The sequence below is a fragment of the Podarcis tiliguerta genome (assembly GCF_965153285.1).
Source record: "Podarcis tiliguerta genome assembly, chromosome: 6".
NCBI lineage: Eukaryota > Metazoa > Chordata > Lepidosauria > Squamata > Lacertidae > Podarcis > Podarcis tiliguerta.
The window spans coordinates 39175558-39195805 of record NC_139539.1 but is presented as its reverse complement, the minus strand read 5'-3'; the positions used below and the strand labels follow the sequence as shown (position 1 = coordinate 39195805).

At 42.2% G+C, this 20248-nt stretch overlaps 1 protein-coding gene across 7 annotated transcripts in view; it reads left to right on the top strand.

The window, feature by feature from the left end:
• SRGAP2 (SLIT-ROBO Rho GTPase activating protein 2) overlaps nucleotides 1-7906 on the top strand; it is a 191042-nt gene extending 183136 nt beyond the window's left edge. For all 7 annotated transcript variants that reach the window (XM_083444263.1, XM_083444265.1, XM_083444264.1 and 4 more), the window contains one exon: nucleotides 1548-7906. In XM_083444263.1, coding sequence (XP_083300389.1) covers nucleotides 1548-1928 — 381 coding nt within the window. In that variant the 3' untranslated portion in view covers nucleotides 1929-7906. The remainder of the gene's footprint in view (nucleotides 1-1547) is intronic.
• Nucleotides 7907-20248: the final 12342 nt, after the last annotated feature.

Sequence of the window (20248 nt, the reverse complement as noted above, 5' to 3'; positions counted from 1 at the left end):
GGATCTAGCTTCTACAGTTTCTGCCTTATCTATAATACATATTGTGGTCCTCTTCTGAAAAGCTGTCCTTTCCCCTTATGGTGCATTTCCTCCTTTTGTTTATATGAGAAGGCTGCATGTGGATTATATCTTTTTGCAGTGCTTTGAATGACATATAGCAGCCTCTCTTGCCTTTCAGTTAAATTCTGCTTTTATCCACCCTCCTCTTTTTGCCCTTATGTAATTTATTGTTTCCATAGGGAAATACACTCAATAAAAGAAAAATGGGCTGCATTAAATTAGAGCTCCCCTTTCATGTACTCTCAGGTGTCATTTCAAACAGTGTGAGCTACACCTCTTGCATTTGACACCAGTATCTCTGAAATCTGTGTTTTGCTTTAAGATCTTTTCAGACTGTGATGGGAGGAATCTGGTTACCGTCTTTGGTTCGTCCTCCTCCTTGACTGATTTACCTCCCTGTGTGCCTTAAAATGCCTATGAGGAAACGAAAATGTTGTAGCCAAGATGTGAGTCATGGAAACGCTAAATCATTTGAGCTCTCCAAGAATCATATTGCACCAGTCAAGGCCACATCTACAGCTGAACTTCTAAGCAAACTTAGGTCATGATCCAGCTAAGATCTTAAAGAAAAAAAAGAAGGCTTGATGCTTGTTCCTAATTGTGACCTTTGCATTATTTCCTGCATCTTTCATAAGAAGCAAGAATGAAGTGTCATATAAGCAACATTTTTCATATATCTTTTAAAAACACTTTAGAATAGCAAGTGGCTTCAGTGAGGAAATGCTGATATGTGTCACGTTTCAGATTTAGAGTTGCATATTGCTCATTTGCCACATAGTTAGCAGCAAAATGGGTTTCTACTCTTTTTGAGGAGTCTGTTTTCTCAGGCATCATTCTTGTTCCTCTTATCCATCTCCTTGCTTTCCAAGCTATTATCTACCAGTGTTTCAGTCATTTCCTACCAGCCATCCGACCAGGGAAAAGGTTTAAAGAAAAGTGTTATTACCTGGAATGCACTCTGGACTGAAATTCCGCAGCAATTTGTCTTGAGTACCACACATAAAGCCAACATCCCTACCAATGATAAAAGGCACCAAGCTCAGAATAAGATCATAGAGGCCTCTTGGTTTGCTGAGCTCTAGTTCTTAAGGTTTGAAAGAGAAGGCAATTGATGATCGGAAAGGAAGGAGGATATAGCTCCAGTCCACCCATGCAGCTTTATGAAAACATGTATAATCTAGCTAAAGTCTTCAACTCTAAATACAATAATTTTTTAGTTGGTTGGATGCCTGGCCTCATACAGTTAGCAACAGGCTGGTCCTCTGGCCACATAGTTTCCCACCCTGTCCATATTACCTTGCAGGGAAGGGTGATAGTGGGACTGGTCACGCCACTAGGAAGAGATTTTCCATGCCATATCATTCCTCTTACGACAGGAGCAGCATCTGCCACTGTCTGCTTTTGCTTAATATTTTTGAGACACCACAGAGAATTAGCCGAGCTGTTTTCTAGCTCCTTTAATTGCTTCCAACGTCTCTCTTTTGCAGGATATTGAAGCTACTATGAACTCTGCTCTGAACGAGCTGCGGGAGCTGGAAAGGCAAAGCAGCGTGAAGCACGCGCCAGATGTTGTCCTGGACACCCTGGAGCCGTTGAAAACCTCCCCTGTTGTGGCCCCCACCTCGGAGCCTTCCAGCCCATTGCATACTCAGATCCTCAAAGACTCTGAACCAGCTTTCCAGCGGAGTGCCAGCACGGCAAGCGACATTCCCTGCGCCTTCAGGCCAGCAAAGTCCGTCAAAATGGCCGCCCCGGTCAAACCTCCAGCAACCAGGCCAAAGCCTGCGGTTTTCCCCAAAACAAACACCACAAGCCCTGTGGTTGCCTCAGCATCTCAACAGTCTACTGACAAGTCCTGTACTGTCTGAACTTGAAAGCCTACTGTGAATATAGCAATTTTTTGTTTTGTTTCAGATGACGGGACCCTGTTAAGGAGATGTTAGAAATTTCTATTTAATTAGTATTGAACTTCTGCTGAAGATTAGTTTGGAAGTTACCATCGCCAGGGATTCTCCCGACAGGAAAGCCCCAACTAATTAAGTCTCATTTTGCACCTCCCATCACCTGTGATGCTAGGACATCACAGCTCTGTGTAGCCCGAGACATAGAAAGTCTTGTATCAGGTTGCTGTGAAATCAGTGAGGAAAAGACAGAACTGAGTGGTAAACAGTCAATGCCTTGTTTGAGTGTCTGGTCACTAAGGGAAACCATCAGGGTCATCTTTTAGAGGTTAGCAGAAAAGACTTCTGTGCTTCAACCACTACAGGGATACAATACAATATTGTTCACCCATGGATGTTTTTGATCTCACTGGTTTAGATGGCTGGGTATGCCTGGGGCGTATTTTTGTGCACTATTACAGTGCATAATGGTGCCACACAAGGTCAGGTCAGTTTCCATTACAGCCTGCATCATTTTTTTTCAGGGGTACATGTTCTCAGACATACGTTTTCTGTCCTGTGTTTAGAAAAGAAATCATGAAAAGTGCACAAGCTTAGCCTTGGTTTAAATGAGGCACATTACATGCACATATGCATGTGTTCATTTAAAGTTAAACTGATATTGCAGGGGAAATAAAGAGCATTAGAGCTTGCATGGTTAAACATCCCCTACTTATATCTTTGCTTGGTGCTTCCAGATCTAAAAGCAGCGCGAATGCTTTTGAAATGAGATTTTCAAACAGTGTCTCTAGAACAGCCTCTCTGCACTTTCATGGGCACCCAGGAGACAAAACTGAAAACGTAGGTTAAATTTTGAAAACCAGCTACTACTGATCAGTCTTTCTCTGTCTCTCTTCTGGCATTTCCAAGTGTGTACATCTTTAATCGTCTTTGCAAAATGAGATAGTTTCAGGCCAACCACTCCAGTTCTGAACAATCATAGACTCAAGATCTGGTAATCCTAGTTAGCAGCTTGACCCTGCTTGTCTCTGTCTCTCTCTTCTCTGCCCCACGTCCCACCCCCTCCTCAGCTTGTGGCTCAGTCTCCTATGAGCTTCTGATATGGCAGCATAGGGCAAATAAATTAAAAGCTGTTGTGGGACGTGGACATAGTCCAGTATTCAGCATATTTCTGTGCCAGGTCACCATGTCTATAAGTACAGACAGTAAAATGAATCATCTTTACATCTGGCATTTACAGTGATGGACTGCAATTGTTCTGGATTCCAACAGACTGTATGGACTCATGTTTGCATTGAATGGGAATATATTTTTCAAGAGGGCAACCATTTTAAAAAAGAAGAAATGCAGACTTCATAAGCAACTGGGAATTTCTCTGCTGCCTCTGTCACCACCAACCAAAGGAACAATGAATTAATATGGATTCCATCACCCTTCTTTGATCCTCAGCTGAGGGCAAGATAAGGAACTGAAATGCGTTTTCTTTCATTCGCTAGGTCTGAACTGCAGTCTGTTTTCTTGTGGTTTTATGAATGAAATCGTTGGTATTTGATATTTTAATAGAAGCAAAATACTTAATCTTATGTAAACAAAATTGCAGTAGTCTTCAGATTAATCTAAGGGTGTTAGTCAGACATTTTCTTTTAAGCTCCCTACAAGTTAGGGGGAAATTGTGTTGTTTTTTTTAAATTATGTCTAGAAAGACTTGACAATCTCACAAATGGTCGTAGAAACAAAACCATGTAAAATGTTTTTTGCATTTTTTTAATGGAGGGGCAGTTCTGTTCCTTAACATTTTACTAGCTGTTGCCTTTTAAATACACAGACATCACCCACCCACCCACCCACCTCACTCCCTGGTATGTGTGTGCACATTACCTCTGCATCTTGGACCTTGGCCAGCTCAAGTGAAAGACCTGAGCGCTGCAACCTGATCATTCATTCTCAGGATGGGACAGACTTCTAATCCAGGAATCTTAATTCTTTATTATTGCTGCTGCTTCTTCTGCTTTTTTTAAGAGAATAGTGTTTCACTCAGGCAAAACTACTGTTTTTTTTTAGTTTTGTAAGTTCATGTTAGGGTTGCCAGCTTCTTGGCCAGAGCAGGGCTTCTGTGCCTATAGCAGCAACACGACAGTTTAGTTAGGTGCAACCTTTCCCTTTCTTGCAGCACACTTTAACTACTGTCATTGAAGGCACATGGGGCTCCCTTTAGCACAAGGCATTAGCAGGCCTAGTGTTATGTCGCTACCCAAGGTGGGGTGCAGGGATGGAGGCAGAATTTATTCCTAGGAAAGCTATTGAGCACATGCTAGCAATGCCTTATTTTGTCTAGGTTTTATACCATGCCTTGTACCAGTGAAGGGCATGCCGGCCACCCAAGGCACGTTGGAACAAAATGAGATTTCAAGTCTTCAAAGTGTTTTGGTATATGGGTGCAAACTGGCAAAAAAATAATGATTAATGGCTTGATATTTTTATGACCTTTCTGTATATAACTTGCTCTTTTTTTCATTTTTGGCTGAACTCAGCACTAGGGAGGACCTACTAAAAAGGAAGTAGAAATGTCAAAGGATGTACACCATATCATATGCTATCCAACCGGAATTTTAAAACATGCACCATGATCTATATTGAACATGTATATGTGAAAACAACTTTCCACAGGCAAGCTCCAAGGAATGTTCATTATTTTTTTTATATTTAAAAATTGCTTAAATTGCTTAGTTTAAAATCTCTAAGTTAGGCAATTTGGATCAGTTTCTCTTGCATAGATTTTCATGCCCTTGCACTAATGGAAAGGGCGCTTCCCACATATCTCTGGTACATGAATTACTGTCCTCCAAATGCTTTGAACTACAACTCCCATCTGCCCCAGCCAGCCCATGGAGTTGCAGACCAAAACATCTGGATTGTACCAGGTTGGCAAATTCTGATTTAGGGCATATCTACATTACAAACATGCCCATACACAACATACAGATACTCAGGTTCACTGGAAAGAGGGCATGACTTTTTAAAAAACCCAACACCACCAAAACCTGATTTTAATGCTGTAGTCCCATTCAGTTTCCCGGAAATCCGCACTGAATACAGTGGGACTTATTGCCAAATGACCCTGCAGAGGATTGTTCTGTTCATCTGTGGTTTAGATATGCCCATAAAATGCAGCTTCACCTACCAGCGTGAGATACAAAGCCAAAAGTCGATGTAATTTAGTGTCTTATGCAAGACCAGCATTTAACAAATAGATGGAGGTAATACATAGACATTATAGAGGGGAATAAAAGCATTTTAGCTGACAATCTGGAGTTTCTGTACCTGTAACTTGGCAACTAAATTCTTATTTCTTCCAGCTGACCATAGAATAATGTGTTTCGCTTACTGTTGAGCATCTCACTTTCTTTCAGATGGTGGTTATCTAAATGCCCCTTTCAACCTCTAGGCTCAGATACACATGCTAATACACTGAAATATCACACCTTCACACACACACACACCCCAATGCTAAAACATCGCGTTTCCCTTATATCTCTACTGACTGAATGGTGAAGCACTGGATATTAAATAACACTGTGATCATGAACAAATCTATCCTTTACATACTTATTGAGGGGGGCGGGAATCCCCCAAACCCTCATTCTCTTACTAGTGTACAATTGTTTGAATAATATTCTGTTCAGGTAACTTCCTGCCCCACCCCAATAGAAAGTAGAAATGCCAGATGTGAAACAAAGCAGGGGCTTTTGCTCTTCCTACAGCCATGGCCTATGGCATTTTGCTTTCTTTTGATGAGCCTCCACGAAGGTTGGGCCCCCTGGCTGGGTGAAAGTCAGAATTTCCCTGAAGCCGCCATTGCTGCCCACAAGGTTCAGGCCTCCAAAGATTTATGTCTCTGCATAACAGTGCATAACGTCTGTATCTGTAACTCTCTGTAACTTTTCACTTGAACAGAGCACTGTTATTTAAGACCAGCACAATTGCATCTCAACTGTCTTTCTGACCCTGATTTTGGGCTGCAGGTGACATTAGTTGCCCATCTTCTCCAAATTGCTCCCCCTATTAATGATCTGAAACAGGGGGAGCATACCAGGGAGAAGAGAGACCCTCCACAGCTGAACCCCCCCAGTATCATTCTCCCTTCAGAGTTTGCTAAGGAGTCCAGGGTCTCTCATTTCCTCTAACATGTCTGCCTCCTATGCCTTCATCTGGTCTGCTTCTGTATTGTTTCAAGAGAAAAGGGAAAGAGTTTGTCTGATCATATCCTTCACTGGTTTGGACTTCGCTCCCAAGGTGCTGGTATCTCCCGATTCTGGTATCTGGCCCTGTTGCATGGAAAACACTAGAGCCTCATGAATGTAGCCGTTCTCTTTGATAACAAATTTTAGCTGTTTTCTGGGTCACAGTCCAAAGGGCTGAACACCTTTCAGGACTAATCTTTCCTTTCACTGACTTTTCTAGGGTCTAGTGTATACTGTGCTTTAAAATACAGCAAGCTTTCAGTAGGGTAGCTACAAAACTATAATGAAATACGTACCTAAGACACAGGGAGGAAACTGAGAACCAAGTTTCTCTTTGCTTATAAGCCTGCAAAGTCATATATGAGACATGTTTACCCAGAAAATCTCTGGCTTGAGTGTCTTTTAGGATGCAATTTCTCAAAAGAGCAACACGTACGTGTGTGTCATGCAAATGGTTTGGCTGTAAATGTGGTGCTAAATTGTCTCAGACATGACTAGGAAAGATGGGTCCTAAAAAGTTGTATTCCTGGGGAGATTTCTGCCTTGCTTATAGCTTTATGAATAGCTTCTAGAAATGTTTTCCCCCCTCAGATAATTATGAATGAAGCTTGGACCGCACAATGCTTTGGAAAAGTCAATCTTGCCTCTCTGCTGCATAGCGCACAACCAAATATGCACGTGCAGTAGCTGCTTTTCGAAGGTTTCAACAACTTTTCCTGTTTGAATGCTTATAAATGCAAAAGAAGCAAAATGTAATAGAAATTTCCATCATAGCTGATCTGGCAAGCATGAGGGAGTCTATTTAAGGGTCTGGATTATTGCTTCTTTAAAATAAAATAATAAACAATGTGTGAGCTTCCAATACAAATATTTCCAAGTTTTTTTTATTAAAAAAATGCAATCTTAGAATCACCTTTGAACCAATATCTTTTAGGCTGTGTTTCCTTCTTTACGAGTGAGATGGTCCATATGATGGAAATAAAGCTTCAAGTTATAGTGGCACTAGCAAGATTTCTCTCTCTCTCTGGAAGTTGAAGGCTATAATCTGCCTAAACAGAGCTTCCTGGATTGGGCTCTGTGGGTGCCAAATTGCTAGAGCAATATACTTAAAATATGAACAGGTGACGTAAAAGACAGTTATCCATGTAGCCAAAATGCTAACGCATATATATATTTGAAAAGGAATGGCAGTGATGTCTTTATTCTACTGTATGTAACACAGTTCAGTTGCACAGTCTAACAGTCTTCAATTTTTATGTTTTAAAATCTAATCCTGCAAAGTCAGGTTTGGGTCCATTCAGTGCATTAGATTATATGGGTTGTTGTTGTTTTTAAATTAACAACTGTTGTTTTAATGGGTTTGGAATGAAATGTTCTTGTTTTAAAAGCAATTTTCCATTTGTTTGTTTATCTTCTACACCAATCTATATATATGGTGTATATATTTTCCTTTCAAAGTAAAAAGAAAAAGAAAAAAAACCCAAGCAAACTGTAAAATTGTACTTTGTATATATACTACTATGTACAATATTGGAGGTACATCTCTTCTTTCTTTTTGGTACAGTATTGTACAGTATTAGAGGAGTAAATGTGTTGGAACTGTTAAATCCGTGCTGAGGGGAAACAAATATATCTGTTGTCATTAGCAATAGTTTTGGAAAAATAAATGTTTGGGTATGGTGGAAGTGCTGGCCTACAGACAAACCTGTGTAATGTCTGTTCTGTGTGAAATATGTTTGTTTATTTACTGTTACATTCACAACCCACCTTAGAGGTGCTCAAGGTGGGATATGAGGGTTTCCAGTTTCCCATTTTATCTCCACCCCAATCCTGTGAGGCACATGAGAGCATAAGAGGGGCTGCTGGGTCAAACCAATGGCCCCTCCAGTCCAATGTTCTCATAGTGTCCAACCAGATGCCTATGGGAAGCCAGGAAGCAGCAGCTGAGCTCAACAACACTCTCCCCAGCAATGATTCCCAGCGACTGGCAGTCAGAGCCTTCCTGCCTTCAACAGTGAAGGTAGAACATACCCATTGATCACTTTGCGCTACACGAATGTGTATAATTCTCTTTTTAAGCCATCCAAGTTGATGGCATTCGCTACCCTTGTAGGAGGCAATTTCATAGTTTGCGCTGCAGATAGGATATGCCAAGAGACAGTAAGTGTCTGAGTGGGGATCTCAACCCAGGGATTAGCTCTGCTTTGCTGAAACAGAAGGGCTACTAATTGGAGCTACAAGCAAGACCTCTGGTCACAGCACTCATGGACCTCATTTTTGGATCTTACCTTTGCGCAATGTATTTACATCTTGACCATAGATCAAGAGGTAGTGGTTGATGTAGGTCTTTCCAGCAGGGTGCCAATTTCTTTGGAGAGGCTTGTGCAATTGCTCCTACCCATTCCAGTCCTATGGGAGATGGGTCATTCATGGGTTCACCCAGCCATGCAGGAGCTGTCAATCACAAATTGACAACCACTTCTGTAAAGATGTAGGGGGAAAAGCAGCCTCCATGTTGTATGATGTAACTGTATGGAAGATAACTAACCAAAGAATTGTCCATATGCTTCTCTCCTCTGAGCTGGCAATGCAGTTTAAAAATATCTAAAGATACAACCCATGGGCATCTTGCTTTCTTTTACGACTGCATCTTCAGCGAGGCCCCAACAACTGGCTATGAATCTGCTGCTATTATTTCCACTGAGTTCATTCTGATGATTCACATCCCATACATTCATATGGGATGGGACTTGCAACCATGCTAAGCCAATGTCTGCTCTGCCTCGCACAGCTGCAATCTGCTTCCTGCTTCAGTCCTGCTTTAAGCATTCTGAGAAACTGGAGGGTGAATCCCCATGTGGCATGGAAGGCAGCCATCCATAAGAGGAAAATGACTGGCATTGTTTTGTGGGGAAACTCAGCTAGGTGTTTGTTAACAGAAGCCCGCAGGGAGATACTGTCAGCATGATCCACATAAAGGAAAAACAGATGGGTTGGGGAGGCGGAATCAGCAAGATTCTGGAGCAGGGTGGCAGTGGGGAAATACAGGGAAATTGAAGACAACTGATGTGCTTCAGTGTTTGAAGCTCAGCAGGGCTAGACATGACCTGCAACCAAATGGGGAACCACCTAAAACAGCCCCGACAGGGTAAGAGAAAAATTTATCAAATAAATCAAATGCATTAACAAAATCCCACTCCTGAAGGCAATCCTTCAGGGATGGCTTAGCATATCAGGCTTCTTTGATCTCCTGTGTCAACAAATGGTTCATGTGGCTTGCTGACTGAGAGTTGCTTATCTCTGAGAAGCTCCTACAAAGGCTTGGATAATGCTTACATGATTCAACTACTTGGCAGAGCCTGTTGATGTAGGTCTTTCCAGCAGGGTGCCAATTTCTTTGGAGAGGCTTGTGCGATTGCTCCTACCCATTCCAGTCCTATGGGAGATGGGTCATTCATGGGTTCACCCAGCCATGCAGGAGCTGTCAATCATAAATTATTCCCAGGTGGGAGGACACCGAAAAAGCATCCCTGTGTGTTCTGAGAATCCAAGATGGAGCTGACTTTGCCAGAGGGTAAAAAGGAAAGCTGAATTTCACACTGAAGATATTATTATTATTATTATTATTATTGTTGTTGTTGTTGTTGTTGTTGCTTGTTAATCGCTTGCTTCAGAAAGGACTGCAACATATTTAAAAACATAAACATTTAAGCCCTAATCATTGTTGGTTGAAATCTGAGAACATTTAATGAAGATTTGAATGTCCAGGGAGGAAGGATTTGATGACCTACCTTCCACCTACTCATATTAGCGCTCCTATTCTGGTCCCCCAACCACAATGACCCCCACTACTCTGTCTCCATGCCCTCCTGTACTATCCTGTGTGTCACTGTACTTTACTCCTAGGCAAGGAAAGCCCATTTCTTACAAGGAGAATACGTCTTACATATTCATTGGAATCATAATGTCCAATAGCAAACATGGATGAGTCAGTGCAAAGTGCCCCTACCCCCAAGTGAGTTAGTATGTTTCTACATATGCAGGGGAAAGCTCCCTTGGTATTCAGAAGTATACTCATGAGTTAATTAAGAGAGAAAATATTTGAAATGCCAGAATGGCCTGAGGAAAATGCATGATCATTTAGACTGTTGATATTAAGTGTATAGAGATAGGAAATCTTAACTCACCTAATTGTTTGGAAATGGAATTTCCAGGTTCATATTGAATGTCAAAGACAGAAACCACCTGTCTTTCTTGCTATCTTTTGTTGGAGCAGGGAGTGCACTCACAGATTTTATTAAAATCTGGATTTTGCATGGTTTTCTATCAGGAAACACTTAACTTCCACCTAAGAGACCAGAAGTTGTGTGAGTTTATCATTTATATCTATGGTTGGGGATCCATGCTGTATGGTTTAAAAAATTCCCTCCTTGCATTATACAGTGGTACCTCGGGTTAAGTACTTAATGCATTCTGGAGGTCCGTTCTTAACCTGAAACTGTTCTTAACCTGAAGCACCACTTTAGCTAATGGGGCCTCCTGCTGCCGCCGGAGCACGATTTCTGTTCTCATCCTGAAGCAAAGTTCTTAACCTGAGGTACTATTTCTGGGTTAGCGGAGTCTGTAACCTGAAGCATATGTAACCCGAGGTACCACTGTACAGGGAAATTTGGGGAGGAAGAAAAATAAATAAGGCACTGTTTTCCTTTCTCACTCTTGAGAACCAGCTTCCTTCCTGCTTTATAGTTCTAAAATGCTCAAGTTTGGGGTCAGCAGCCAGTCCCCAGTCTAAAGCGCTATAGTGCTGTAAAGCACAGTCAAGAAAGCAGTATCCCTTTCTCCCTTTTCCTCTCCTAAAATTTTCCCCACTCTAAGAAGCAAAGACATCGAGGCTGACTACAGCCCTGAACAGGAGCATTCCTTGTTGACTAGGATTTCCTTGTCTCAAAAATGCTCTGAATATTTGAAATGATTCCTTTCACTATTGAATAGGACAAAGCTGACGTGGAAGGGAATTCTGGGTTCTGCTGAAATAAGGAAGATATTTTGCTCCTGTGTGTCCTTTAATAATAATAAAAAGGCTCAGGATTTTGCTTTACAACTCACTCTCCCCCCTCACCCCCAGTGTGTCTTAGCTGTTGAACTGTGATAAGCCCTGAAGAGCTGTCAAATATTTTATGGCTGGGGAATTTTCAAAACACAGACTGTAACATGAGTTAAAAGCACATTTTTCTCTGCTGTAAAATAGAGGAAGACCAGAGGGCTTGAGAAGTACTTGGAAAGAAAAGTAACTTTAGGAGGAAGAGAAGGATTCTTTTATTATTATTTAGAGTTAATCAAATATTTAATAATACATACTTCTAAAAAGACAGAGGTGAGCAAAGAGTTACATGCTCTTTGCATTGTAAGATTGTGATGGGTCTAAACTAGCTTTCCCCAACCTGATGCCATCCAGATGTTTAGACTGATCTCAACAATAATTGATAAGAGACAGAACAATTTTTGACATCACTTCCTGTTTGTGGTGATAGTGGCACGTTTACAGTTTGTGCAATGTCAAAATTTATTACTTATTACATTATTATTATTATTGCTATATTACTGATAGAGCTTCAATTTGATATTATAATTTAAAATGTAAAATGTTTCTGTGGCTACATTTCAAAACTATTTAACCACATCTATCCCTCCAGGTGTGAGTCTATACTTGTCTAGATGAATCACCTCTGGGGTTGCTTCCAGGACAAAAGGGTTTTGAGTATTGTCTTCTTATTTTATTTTATTTTTACTTGCTCATGTTTTAGTTTGGGACTTTCTAGTGGGATGTGATATACCAGTTTAATAAACATAAATCAAATGTCTGTGAAGGGCTTTGTGTTAATCTGCCTTCTGATGGGTTACCTGTGAGCCATCTAAATTGTGAGTTCTAAATTGTTTTTAATATTGTGTTTCAGTGCTGTAACCTGCCCAGGGACCTTAGGGTGAAGGATGGCGAATAAATATGATTAATACAATAAAAGAAAACCTCATATGTCACCTTTTAACTGGTAGTGGGAACTAGTCATTTCCTCTATGGTGGCACAGACCCCTTGCATAACCTCCAACACGACTCGGGAGAAAACAGGGACGCCATATTCCAGCGCCACATTCCTGCATGAGTCACATGACCTGTGTGAGATTGCAGCTCCAGAAATTTGGACACAGTGCCCCAAGATGAGTGCCACACAAGATGGCGCCCCAAAAGCACCTTTTCAGGGCAAGATCATGGCACCCAAAATGGCTGCTGAGCTCTCATGGGAAAAATCAGGATGTCCTGGTTTTTCTGGGACAGTTGCCCCAACACACACACACTTTTCCAATTTCATTCTACAACACAAAACCAGCCACAAGGAAGGCTACCATCTGGACAGGCCCTTCTTGTCAATGTTTAGGTATCTGGGTACTCCAGAGACTTGCACATGTGCACCATCTTAAAAAAATGAGGACGCAGAGCTTTCTTCCCATTCCTTGGTCCTCGGGGAGCCTTTGCTTCTTCCTCCCATTGGCCTTAACCTTTGATTTGCCAAGGAATGTCAGTTACTAATGAACACTGAAGCTTCTAATGCTTTCCATGCTTTCTCCTCAACCCTCATCCATTTTAGATTAAACACACCTGTCTAGTTGCTAACAGGATGTGGCTGAGCATGACCACCTCCTGCAATGCCCTGATTACAAAAGGTTTCATCTTCAGGCTGTTGCCAAGGGAGCTTGGGGTGGAGGGGAGTGAGGATTCCTCCAACACCCCCCCCCCCAGCTGGAGGGAGCTAAGCAAAGGGAATGATTCCTAATTTAGCTGGGGATTTATGTCCTTTTTATTTTTTGTCCCCTTTTGCTTTTCAACTGGGGGAAACCGCATCATATTTTTGTAATTACGGCTCCAAAAGTCCCTTTTGGTTTCTGTTCCAGGGAGTTAATTATTTACAGCAAGTTTTGGTGTGGGGAGGAGGGAAAGGCTTTTGATGTTCAATCAAGCTGTTTTCTGCAGGGTTGAAACGCAGCTGGTTGCAACAAGTTCTTTGCTCTGTCCCTGCTTTCACAGGAAGTCACAGTACCGGGGTTCATGCTGCCAGTGCTGAGAGGAGGATGAATGATTCCCTCTCCCAGAGCAACTCAAAGGGTTTTCTCAACTCACATGTGCTATCAGCCCAATGTATTCAGGTGTCCCTAGGTGTGATTTATTAAACAGGACAGCCGGACTAGACTGCTGGTTGGTCAAGGCATTATTTCTGTAGCAAATTTGTGTTTCCCATGAGAGCAGCTCAATCACAATTTTAATGCATCACTCTTAATGTGATAACGCATTTAACGTTATTAGAACAGTGAGGCCATACGCGGTAAGAATGGGACCTCTTAAGTCAGTAGTGGGAAACCTGTGGCTCTCTAGATCATGGGTAGGCAAACTAAGGCCCAGGGGCCAGATCTGGCCCAATCGCCTTCTAAATCTGGGCCATGAACGGTCTGGGAATCGGCGTGTTTTTACATGAGTAGAATGTGTGCTTTTATTTAAAATGCATCTCTGGGTTATTTGTGAAGCAAAGGAATTTGTTCATTATTTTTTCCAAAATATAGTCCAGCCCCCACAAGGTCTGAGGGACAGTGGACCGGCCCCCTGCTGAAAAAGATTGCTGACCCCTGCTCTAGATCATCCTTGACCACTGGCCATGCTGCCTGGAGCCACAGGTTCCTCATCCCTTGCCCAAACTTCAGAGGCAGTATATATACCGACGGCCTCTGGCTGACCGAAAAATGTTGCATTCTCCATCATAACTGTTTCTATTGTTATGAGAATTATAAGGTCTAAGGTATAAAATAAATGTACCAAGCAAACACACGTTGTTGTTGTTTAGTCGTTTAGTTGTGTCCGACTCTTCGTGACCCCATGGACCAGAGCACGCCAGGCACTCCTGTCATCCACTGCCTCCCGCAGTTTGGTCAGACTCATGTTTGTAGCTTCGAGAACACTGTCCAACCATCTCGTCCTCTGTCGTCCCCTTCTCCTTGTGCCCTCAATGTTTCCCAACATCAGGGTCTTTTCCAGGGAGTCTTCTCTTCTCATGAGGTGGCCAAAGTATTGGAGCCTCAGCTTCACAATCTTTTCTTCCAGTGAGCACTCAGGGCTAATTTCCTTAGGAATGGATGCGTTTGATCTTCTTGCAGTCCATGGGACTCTCAAGAGTCTCCTTCAGCACCATAATTCAAAAGCATCAATTCTTCGGCGATCAGCCTTCTTTATGGTCCAGCTCTCACTTCCATACATCACTACAGGGAAAACTATGGCTTTAACTATACGGACCTTTGTTGGCAAGGTCCAACAAAGCAAACACATACATAAATATATAAACCACATGTCTGAAACAGTACAGAAAAAAAGTCCTGAAACCATTTTGTCTCTCCCAAATTGACCTCAAATGTTTCTCTGCAAGGAAGGAGGAAATGGGAAAAACCTCCCCATTGTCTCTGTGCTCACAAATCCTGCCTTAAAGGCACATTTAATATATGAATAGGATGAGCCTGTGACCTGGACTCAGGAATTAAGTATTTATCATCACAAAAGAATGACCAGGCTCACTAGGTAAACCCATTAACAGCCAGGTAAACCCATCAACAGGTTTCCTGCCAGATAGGATTCTGTTGTAGACCGCCCCTTCTGTGATGTATGTATGATGTATTGGGATCACTGTCATTCCTGTTTGCCTGTTTTCTCCTGCTTGTAATGCTCAGGTTCTGCCTCCTGTACTATATTTGCAGTGATGGTGTGGAAGCAATCAAGATATTGCGGGAGAAAGCGGTACAGAGCTGATTAGGAGGATTGGCTGTGCTCAATAATCAATTCTCAAAAGAGAAGTTTGAACCTTGACAATGGAAGCCTCGACCATAATCATAACTATGTGGAAGTTTGCTGTGGCCACCCAATGTTAGGGGAAAGACTCTTGCACAAGTGGCATCGTTTCTTGATTGATTAGCACACTCCAGAAGTCATTCTCTGTCTTATATCAAGTCAGATTATTGGCCCATCTAGCTCAGTAGTGGGACGCGGGTGGCGCTGTGGGTTAAACCACAGAGCCTAGGACTTGCCGATCAGAAGGTCGGTGGTTCGAATCCCCGCGACGGGGTGAGCTCCTGTTGCTCGGTCCCTGCTCCTGCCAACCTAGCAGTTCGAAAGCATATCAAAGTGCAAGTAGATAAATAGGTACCACTCCAGCGGGAAGGTAAATGGCGTTTCCGTGCGCTGCTCTGGTTCACCAGAAGCGGCTTAGTCATGCTGGCCACATGACCCAGAAGCTGTACGTCGGCTCCCTCAGCCAATAAAGTGAGATGAGCGCTGCAACCCCAGAGTCGGTCACGACTGGACCTAATGGTCAGGGGTCCCTTTACCTTTACCTTTTAGCTCTGTATTGTCCAGATTGACTGGCAGCAGCTGTGCTGGGTTTCTGGTGGAAATCTTCCCAATCCCTCCTGTAGGGTCATCTAGTCCAACACCCTGCAATGCAGGAATCCTGCCCACAACTGTCCCAGGATGGGCTCAAACCACCAGCATTCTGGTTAACAGCCAGACACACTGACCCATTGTGCCACCTCCAGGTGGTTTTTGATATGGGGTGGTTGAACCAGGGACCTTTTGCATGCAGACCAAGTACTCTACTGCTGAGCTAACCCTGGCCCTTCACTGAAAATGGATGTTGATGCTGAGCCTTGAATGGGCACATGAGAATAACATATCATTTAAAATTTAATATTTTTTTTTTGAAGGGTTCAGTCTGAGCCCAAAATAGTGCTTATTTCCTACTTGATTGTAAAATGTCTGAATAAAATTTTGGCGCATGCTCCTGAAGTGTTCAACTTTCTACCTGTTCATAAGGTTAACATTGGCTATACCAAAGCTTTGGCATACTTCTGGTATATCATGTATTGTATCTCTTGGTGCAATGCTAAAGAAGGAAGGAGATCTATCTTATTTGGCCATCTTTTTACTGTGTAAGAGTAGCTGATCCACATTGCTGATTGGTGGTATTGTTCCTAGTCATGATTTTACCCAAATATCTCATTGTATGTGAAGGGCCCCACCCAGATGCCTCTTTTTTTATCCCCGGCACTTTCTCAGGCTTTTGTGAGCTAGGGCTATCCCTGCTGCAGCCTTGATTTTTGAAGGTAAGCTGCCACCTTGTGGTGTGTTCTAAAACAAAATTATTTATTAATCTCTAAAACAAATCATGTATTTATTCCCCCCTATTGCTATCTTAACTGTCTGTCAATCAAATCACTTTATCTACTGTATGTTTTGCAAAGGGGTTTGTTTGTCCGTCTGTCACTTCTCTATAGGTTCAGTCGCCTCTCGAGACATATTCGCCAAACTTGGCAGAAGGGTTCCCGAAGTGGGGGCAGAAGTCTCTGTTGATGTTTGGACACCATGCACCATTTTGAATAAAGATGGCAGACCCAAACATGACTTTGTTGTGACTTCTCTCAATTTTTTGTGTGATGGATTCAAACTCACAAATTACACAATCCATTTAAGAATCACAATATTTCATTGTTTCTACAAATTCCCAGGCAGCACTGGAGGACACCCCCTGATAGTATTCTGATAACATGTCTGATCTCAGATCTTCTAGTTAAGTGCTGCAATTAAAAGGAAGGGAGCTCATAGGAACATGAAATTCAGAAATAAATGCTATTGATTGGAAAACAGAAAGAGGCTTGAGGCAAAGTAACCTTGGCTTTAATAGTGACCTCTGCCAGACACATCCCTGCAAGAACCTGATTCAAGGATTGTTTGCTTGTTTGGTTGGTACAGCGAAGCCAGTGCTTAATTCCCGAAGCAAAACCAGGTCATCAGCTGCAAGTCAGTTCCTCATATTATGCGTTGCCCTAGTAAATTGAGTACTGAAGGAAATTGTTTTCTAGTAAATATAGTATTGAACATTCCAAGGCAAATGAAGCAAATACCAGGGGCATTAAAGCAGCCAAACAGGAGAGTTCCAGACATTCCCCAGATACCACCCAGACATTGTTGCTGCTAACCACATGTTTGAAATCCAGCAATCTGAAAATTCAGCTAAGGATACAGAGCATTGCTCTTCCACATATTTTTCTTTTGTTATTTAACAAAATTTATATACCTCTTGAATGTAATAAAATCTCTAAGTTGATTACAAGAAATATTAAAAATTCTCAATAAAAACAGCAAAAAATTTAAAAGGTAAGTAAATTTAAAGTAATTTAAAGGGTAGTTAACAGTCGACTAAAAAGAGATTAAAACACATCAACAGCTATGTGTCTGGATAAACTTGGCTAAAGAAAAATGGTAGTGAAAAAGCACAACAAAGGTGCTTGCCTGATGTCAATAGGCTGGAGTTCCAAAGTGTAGGTGGTGCCATATTTAAATATTGATTTCTTACAGCAGTAAACCAGGTATTATGTGACACCCATAAGAATCCCAGCTACGCAGATTGAAATGGTTGAGTGGCCACATATGGATTAAGAATGACATTTCCCCATTCCTACAGCCAGCAAATCTTAAATCTACTGTATCTTTTGGAAAGTTATTTGTTTGCTATGCATTTGGACATTTCCTAAGATATCATAATTAAATTTTGCATGTTGGCTTCTGAGATCAAGGAGCAGGTTTTTATCGGTGTTTGGAAACAACTGGTTGTCATTTTGAATCAATATTGGGGACTGAATCTGTCAAAACTGCACTGATTTTAACCACTGATTTCAAATCTGTGCTGGTTTTTTGGTTTCTTAGACTTCCTGAGCAATGCCAACCAGGTACAAGGCTGCTTGTTACCTAAAAAGCAGGGTGGGGCGAGGGTTCTGCATCTTATATCAAAATGAGCACACAGGGAGGGAAGGTGAAAGATATCGCATTCACATTCCACTGCTCAATTTGATGGCTTAATGTGATTTCCCATCAGCCCAGCTCCAATACTAGAAGTGAGCTGGGTTGGTTGGAAATTGCTTAAAGCTGGGATAGGTGGATAGCAAGGTGAGCGGGAGGGGGGGCGCTTTTGCTCCTATCCACCATGCTCTCATTTTGATAGGAAAAGCAGAGCTTCTCACCCCAGCAGTATAGGTAAATGAGCTTAAATATACATCTCTGGTATAGCCCTGAGGCTCAGCATCTGTAAAATGGGTGTTTTAAAATAATATTCCCTATGTGCTTAATTTCATGACCAGGTGTGAGAGTCATCTGTAGGTTGTGGCTGTTCACTTCCTTAAACTATTTTATCTGCATTTTGATTGTTTCCTGCTTTCTGGTTGCAGTCTGAATCACAAAAGCCACCATGGTTAGAGTGTCAGACTAGCACCTGAGAGGTCAGGTTTTTCTATCTGAGGCAAAGGGCAAGGTGCCACCCTCCCTCCATGCATTGTGCAGATCAACCTCATTTCAACTTCTTCTTTGGTGATCACTCGGAGCTGAGTAAGATTGTCTTCCATGAATATGGTTTTAACAGTGTGTCCATAAGTAACTGTGGAGGCCAATTCTGGATGCAGACGTCCCTCCACAGTGGGGACATTGGTTTCCGGGTGGGAGTTGATCATGGTGAGGGTTTGCCAAGCGTGCCTTCCACTTGGCACGTTTCTCTCTTTTGTCCTGAGTTTGAGCATCTTCAAAGCCCATGACACTTTTGGTAAAGGCTGTCCTCCAATTGGAGCACTCTCAGGCCAGTGTTTCCCAGTTGTTGGTGTTTATACTACATTTTTTTTTTTAGATTCACCTTGAGAGAGTCTTTAAACCTGTTTTGTCGACCACCAGCATTATGCTTTCCATTTTCAAGTTTGGAATAGAGTACTGTAGTTGCTTTGGAAGATGATAATCGGGCATCTGAATGACATGACCAGTCCAATGAAGTTGATGTTGAAGAATCACTTTGACACTGGTGATCTTTTTCCAGTACACTGGCATTAGTTTGCCTGTCTTCCCAAGTGATGTGTACAGTGTTAGGACAACATCCTTCACCAATGCTAAGGGCAGCAAACTTCTTAGAGGATGCACATACACACACACACACACACACACACACACACACACATATCTGCCTTCCATCCCTTCCGTGGTCCTCTTTGCCTGCAACCCCAATCAGCATCTGCCACCTGAGGTGCCAACCCCACTCTGCCTAATGGTAGGACCGGCTCTGCAGGTGGGCAACCGCCGACCCTGGGGCAAATTTCAGAAGCCACTGGCCAGCAGGCAGTGCTGACCTCTAGCAAGAGCAACCTATTCCCCCTCTGGCAGCCTGCAGAGGAAAGAGGAGGTGTAAGAAGCGACTGGGAAATTGAGGGAGGCCCCGCCTCCAACTGAGTGGTCCCTGACAGGTGACCCCTGAGGCAAAGTGGAGATCGGCAGAGAGAGAAAAAGGAGTGAAGAGAAAGGGCTCTGTTGGCTATTTTTACTTTTAATTTCCAGAATTAATAACGCTGCCACTTAATCATTGGGGAGTGGGCTTCCACATGTTCAAGCAGAAAGGGGCAGGTGCTGCTTTAAAAGGTTTGTTAACAGGCAGGGCTGGATTTAGGTTTGATGAGGCCCTAAGCTACTGAAGATAATGGGGCCCTGTATATGTCCAGCTGTCCTCTGTCGACAACAAATTGTCGCTGTTTTTTTGTGTTGAATATATGATAATTTATGGACCTAATAGGTATCTAAAGCCATTTGCACATAACAAAATATGTATTTTATCCAAGTAATTGTTGAACTGAAATACAATTAAGAAGTATATAATAGTGAAATAATTATTAAGCTCTAACTTAAAATGATTTTTTATTCATAACTTAATAATGCAAACACATTGGCACTTGACAATAACAAAAGTTCCTTTAGAAACACAATTTACACAGACGCATAATCTAGTCTCTAGAAACTTGCTATAACATGAAATAATAGCAAAGAAGTGATATTTTAGGGAGCAGGTGAGCAGGCGGGGCCCATTACTTATAGCACAGGAGCCTACACAACACAAAACACTGTTGCTGTATGTAGGTTTTATTTTATTTGTTTTTATC